Source organism: Tachysurus vachellii, chromosome 8 (genome assembly GCF_030014155.1).
Source record: "Tachysurus vachellii isolate PV-2020 chromosome 8, HZAU_Pvac_v1, whole genome shotgun sequence".
In the NCBI taxonomy this organism is placed as follows: domain Eukaryota; kingdom Metazoa; phylum Chordata; class Actinopteri; order Siluriformes; family Bagridae; genus Tachysurus; species Tachysurus vachellii.
This window is the reverse complement of record NC_083467.1, coordinates 5122217-5128216: the sequence shown is the minus strand read 5'-3', so window position 1 is coordinate 5128216 and position 6000 is coordinate 5122217. Positions and strand designations below refer to the sequence as shown.

General features: G+C 45.5%; 1 protein-coding gene and 1 long non-coding RNA gene across 3 annotated transcripts in view; one reads left to right on the top strand and one right to left on the bottom strand.

The window, feature by feature from the left end:
- Positions 1-333: 333 nt before the first annotated feature.
- LOC132849761 (uncharacterized) lies at positions 334-2483 on the bottom strand. The gene is made up of 3 exons (XR_009648929.1): positions 2396-2483; positions 1059-1133; positions 334-814 (listed from the first exon to the last, which is right to left on the bottom strand). It is a non-coding gene; the product is annotated as an uncharacterized LOC132849761 (long non-coding RNA).
- A 74-nt stretch (positions 2484-2557) lies between these two features.
- The window catches only part of rpe (ribulose-5-phosphate-3-epimerase), a 28261-nt gene continuing 24818 nt past the window's right edge, over positions 2558-6000 (top strand). The window contains exon 1 of one of the 2 annotated variants that reach the window (XM_060875888.1): positions 2558-2725. In XM_060875888.1, the coding sequence (XP_060731871.1) occupies positions 2604-2725 (122 nt within the window). In that variant the 5' untranslated portion in view covers positions 2558-2603. The remainder of the gene's footprint in view (positions 2726-6000) is intronic. The other variant, XM_060875889.1, reaches the window with a different exon arrangement.

Here is a 6000-nt window from a genome sequence, read left to right as displayed (position 1 = left end):
AAAGTTGGTTCCACTGGCGAACCTTCTATGAACCGGTTTGTCTTTCCACCGGCTAGAGAGCCATCACAGAGCCAAGTCTGACGTCACTGTATACGTGTCACATGTGCCAGCAACGTTAGCGCAGCAGCGGCAAACACAAACACATCAACAATGGCGGATGTTGCTTTACTGTTAATGCTCACTGCTTTGTGAACCTACATTAACACCCAAACGTGGCGAATCCAACGTGTACGTGCAGCTCCATGTAATCTGTAAACGGAGGTTGTAACCGAGAAAGTACATAACGTTATTTTATCATTAACACAGAAAAAAGTTAGCCTTAGCATGTAGCTACTTACTATCATGTGTGCTGATAATGTATCATATCGCGGTAAAGTAAAAGTGTATTAAACATTAGTATACTTAAGGTACATTATCAAATGCGCTAACAATGTGCTGATTAAGAGCCAGTGCTTTGGATGTCGAAAAAGAAAGAACTGGTTCTAAATTAGGCTCTGGCTCTGAACCGAACCAGCACTCAAACTGGAAAAGGGGCATGAGATGGTAAAGGAAGAAACCTTGAAAGGAACCAGATTCAAGGGGAACCCATCCTCATATGGGTGACACTGGAGGGTGTGATTATAAAAATACAGTCAAACAGATGTTATATAGATGCAAAAGACCACATGGAGTTCCACATGGAGAGCACATCTCCTTTTTATTATCGCAGAGTCTGACTGGAGCTGGTAGATCTCTAGATGCCTCAGGATTCTCAGAGTCCTCAGAGTCGGCCTCATCTCAGTGGAGGTCCAAAATCTTCAAAGATATTGTTCTCCTGTAAGAAGGAGCTCATTTGAACAGACACAACCTTTTCTAGTATTTTAGACATAAAAATAAAGATGTGAAATAGGTCTGTAATTTGATAGTTCATTAGGATCTAGATTAGGTTTCTTAATGAGTGGCTTAATAACTGCCAACTTGAAAGATTTAGGGACATAATCTAAAGATAACATAATAATAATATTATATATTATACTTAATAATATTAAGAAGAGGCTCATCAGCTTTATGTAACATACCCTTTGTTTTGTTTCTTTTCCTGCAGCAAGTTTTTTTTGGTCTTCCTTATTTGGTAATATATACTGGGATAAAACCTGGAAAATAAAATTAAGGAGGTGTCTTACAAAATTCTACATAGAATTTATCCTGTTAAACAGCTTAATATTTCTTATGCTTGCGAATTTTGTGGTCAGGAAAAGGAAACAATTTTGCATTTGTTTATCATTGTATCTACTCAAGACTTTTTTGGAAAGATGTGGAAAATTATATTAGTAGAAAATTGGGTTGTGTGGTAGAAATTGGTGTATTTGATGTGTTTTTTTATTTTGAAATAATTTGGAAAGGAATGAACAATGTATTATACAGCTATTTATTGTATTAGGAAAGTACCATATACACAAAACAAAGTGGGCCCTTTATAAACCAGATCTGTCCCATTTTATGAATGATTTCAAGTTATACAGTACTCTTTTAGAAAAAGTAAAAAAACAAAAAAGATCAGAAAACGTAATATTTTAAAAGAATTAAATTTTTTGTAATTTATTTATTTATTTATTTATTTATTTTCATTTCTTCTCTGGTAACCTATGTGACTGATACCTTTTGTTCATGTGGCATTGAAAAAATGTGTATTATGTGTTTGATTTCGTTATGCAATATCAGAAAAAAAAAGAGAGAGAGAGCCCTGATTGTGCATTGTGGCTGGTTACAGAATATAATAGTGATACAGTATAATAAATAGTATACAGTGATAATAAATCGGTATTATAAAAAGAAATTTAACCAATTTTGTCAAAAAAGATGTTTTGGGACAGAACAGAAAATAAATTAAAGTATAAAGTGAGAAAAATGACAGCTGACGTAGACTTAACAACAGTCCTTTGTGTTCTGGACATTACAGGGAGTGTGGACTGCAGTGAGCCTCACTGATTACTGATATCAACCAAAATGATCCACTTTTCTTGAGTGAGGTTGGAGTTTTGTCCAAATGTCAAAAATGTAGATATGCATTAAAGATTGGTGGTAAAACTAAAATGTACAGTTTTGAATATAGATTTGTCCCATTTTTTAAAATATGGCTTTTCCCAAACATTATAGAGGGCTCTAATGCACTATATTCTAGTAAAACTATAATTTATTACTACTCAGAATTTGCATACGATATATTTTTGCATTTTTACCTGAATAATTAGTAGTAAGAAGTCTAATTTTACTAGTCACAACTCATATTACAGACACCTATTTGTATAATTTATTTATAATTAAATTCGAATTGTCTATTTGAATCGATTTTAAACAGATAGTTGTAATATTCGTTTGGTTGTATATGAAGGCTCAACTTTATAGTTATACTCACTGTCGCCTTTTGGGCATTGTCTGCATATTTGAGTTATTATTCTTAGAAGGAAAGAAAAAAGTATAAAGACTTTTAACGTATTATTATCTGACCGACAGAACAGCGCTATTTCCAAACGGAAACGCATCATAGCATTGAGTGCAAGTTACCGCTGCTGTTCACAGCGCGCATGCGCAAATCGCAGACCTAGCAGCGCGGTGTGTGAGAGATGGCATACACAGCTAAAATTGGGCCCTCGATTTTGAGTAGCGATCTTTCCCAGCTGGGGAGAGAATGTGAACGGATGATGGAGTGCGGCGCTGACTATTTACACCTGGACGTCATGGACGGGTGAGCTGTAATAGTTTGTCATCTTTCATAACAGTGCTTTTTAACCCCGTGGTGTGGTTCAGCTCAGTGTAGTTCAGTTCAGCTTGGTGTAGTTCAGCTTGGTGTAGTTCAGCTTGGTGTAGTTCAGCTTGGTGTAGTTCAGCTTGGTGTAGGTCAGCTTGGTTCAGCTCAGCTCGGTGTAGTTTAGTTCAGCTCAGTGTAGTTTAGTTCAGCTCAGTGTAGTGTAGTGTAGTTTAGTTCAGCTCAGTGTAGTGTAGTTTAGTTCAGCTCAGTGTAGTGTAGTTCAGCTCGGTGTGGTGTGGTGTAGTTCAGCTCGGTGTGGTGTAGTTCAGCTCGGTGTGGTGTGGTGTAGTTCAGCTCGGTGTGGTGTGGTGTAGTTCAGCTCGGTGTGGTGTGGTGTAGTTCAGCTCGGTGTGGTGTGGTGTAGTTCAGCTCGGTGTGGTGTGGTGTAGTTCAGCTCGGTGTGGTGTGGTGTAGTTCAGCTCGGTGTGGTGTAGTGTATTTCAGCTCAGCTCGGTGTAGTGTAGTTCAGCTCGGTGTAGTGTAGTGTAGTTCAGCTCGGTGTAGTGTAGTTCAGCTCGGTGTAGTGTAGTGTAGTTCAGCTCGGTGTAGTGTAGTTTAGTTCAGCTCAGTGTAGTGTAGTTCAGCTCGGTGTGGTGTGGTGTAGTTCAGCTCGGTGTGGTGTGGTGTAGTTCAGCTCGGTGTGGTGTGGTGTAGCTCAGCTCGGTGTGGTGTGGTGTAGCTCAGCTCGGTGTGGTGTGGTGTAGTTCAGCTCGGTGTGGTGTGGTGTAGTTCAGCTCGGTGTGGTGTGGTGTAGTTCAGCTCGGTGTGGTGTGGTGTAGTTCAGCTCGGTGTGGTGTGGTGTAGTTCAGCTCGGTGTGGTGTGGTGTAGTTCAGCTCGGTGTGGTGTGGTGTAGTTCAGCTCGGTGTGGTGTGGTGTAGTTCAGCTCGGTGTGGTGTGGTGTATTTCAGCTCAGCTCGGTGTAGTGTAGTTCAGCTCGGTGTGGTGTGGTGTGGTGTAGTTCAGCTCGGTGTGGTGTAGTGTGGTGTAGTTCAGCTCGGTGTGGTGTGGTGTAGTTCAGCTCGGTGTGGTGTAGTGTGGTGTAGTTCAGCTCGGTGTGGTGTGGTGTAGTTCAGCTCGGTGTGGTGTGGTGTGGTGTAGTTCAGCTCGGTGTGGTGTGGTGTGGTGTAGTTCAGCTCGGTGTGGTGTGGTGTAGTTCAGCTCGGTGTGGTGTAGTGTAGTTTAGTTCAGCTCAGTGTAGTGTAGTTCAGCTCGGTGTGGTGTGGTGTAGTTCAGCTCGGTGTGGTGTGGTGTAGTTCAGCTCGGTGTGGTGTGGTGTGGTGTAGTTCAGCTCGGTGTGGTGTGGTGTGGTGTAGTTCAGCTCGGTGTGGTGTGGTGTGGTGTAGTTCAGCTCGGTGTGGTGTGGTGTGGTGTAGTTCAGCTCGGTGTGGTGTAGTTCAGCTCGGTGTGGTGTGGTGTAGTTCAGCTCGGTGTGGTGTGGTGTAGTTCAGCTCGGTGTGGTGTGGTGTAGTTCAGCTCGGTGTGGTGTAGTTCAGCTCGGTGTGGTGTGGTGTAGTTCAGCTGGGTGTGGTGTCGTGTGGTGTAGTTCAGCTCGGTGTGGTGTGGTGTAGTTCAGCTCGGTGGGTGTGGTGTAGTTCAGCTCGGTGTGGTGTAGTTCAGCTCGGTGTGGTGTGGTGTGGTGTAGTTCAGCTCGGTGTGGTGTAGTTCAGCTCGGTGTGGTGTGGTGTGGTGTAGTTCAGCTCGGTGTGGTGTGGTGTAGTTCAGCTCGGTGTGGTGTGGTGTAGTTCAGCTCGGTGTGGTGTGGTGTTGTGTAGTTCAGCTCGGTGTGGTGTGGTGTAGTTCAGCTCGGTGTGGTGTGGTGTAGTTCAGCTCGGTGTGGTGTGGTGTAGTTCAGCTGCGTGGGGTGACGTGTGGTGTAGTTCAGCTCGGTGTGGTGTGGTGTAGTTCAGCTCGGTGTGGTGTGGTGTAGTTCAGCTCGGTGTGGTGTGGTGTAGTTCAGCTCGGTGTGGTGTAGTTCAGCTCGGTGTGGTGTAGTTCAGCTCGGTGTGGTGTGGTGTAGTTCAGCTGGGTGTGGTGTGGTGTAGTTCAGCTCGGTGTGGTGTGGTGTGGTGTAGTTCAGCTCGGTGTGGTGTGGTGTGGTGTAGTTCAGCTCGGTGTGGTGTGGTGTGGTGTAGTTCAGCTCGGTGTGGTGTGGTGTGGTGTAGTTCAGCTCGGTGTGGTGTGGTGTAGTTCAGCTCGGTGTGGTGTGGTGTAGTTCAGCTCGGTGTGGTGTGGTGTAGTTCAGCTCGGTGTGGTGTGGTGTAGTTCAGCTCGGTGTGGTGTGGTGTGGTGTAGTTCAGCTCGGTGTGGTGTAGTGTGGTGTAGTTCAGCTCGGTGTAGTGTAGTGTAGTTCAGCTCAGTGTAGTGTAGTTCAGCTCGGTGTGGTGTGGTGTAGTTCAGCTCGGTGTGGTGTGGTGTGGTGTAGTTCAGCTCGGTGTGGTGTGGTGTAGTTCAGCTCGGTGTGGTGTGGTGTAGTTCAGCTCGGTGTGGTGTGGTGTAGTTCAGCTCGGTGTGGTGTGGTGTAGTTCAGCTCGGTGTGGTGTGGTGTAGTTCAGCTCGGTGTAGTGTAGTTCAGCTCGGTGTGGTGTGGTGTGGTGTAGTTCAGCTCGGTGTGGTGTAGTTCAGCTCGGTGTGGTGTGGTGTGGTGTAGTTCAGCTCGGTGTGGTGTGGTGTGGTGTAGTTCAGCTCGGTGTGGTGTGGTGTGGTGTAGTTCAGCTCGGTGTGGTGTGGTGTGGTGTAGTTCAGCTCGGTGTGGTGTGGTGTAGTTCAGCTCGGTGTGGTGTGGTGTGGTGTAGTTCAGCTCGGTGTGGTGTGGTGTGGTGTAGTTCAGCTCGGTGTGGTGTGGTGTAGTTCAGCTCGGTGTGGTGTGGTGTAGTTCAGCTCGGTGTGGTGTAGTTCAGCTCGGTGTGGTGTGGTGTAGTTCAGCTCGGTGTGGTGTGGTGTAGTTCAGCTCGGTGTGGTGTGGTGTAGTTCAGCTCGGTGTGGTGTGGTGTAGTTCAGCTCGGTGTGGTGTGGTGTAGTTCAGCTCGGTGTGGTGTGGTGTAGTTCAGCTCGGTGTGGTGTGGTGTAGTTCAGCTCGGTGTGGTGTGGTGTAGTTCAGCTCGGTGTGGTGTGGTGTAGTTCAGCTCGGTGTGGTGTGGTGTAGTTCAGCTCGGTGTGGTGTGGTGTAGTTCAGCTCGGTGGGGTGTGGTGTGGTGTAGTTCAGCTGGGTGGG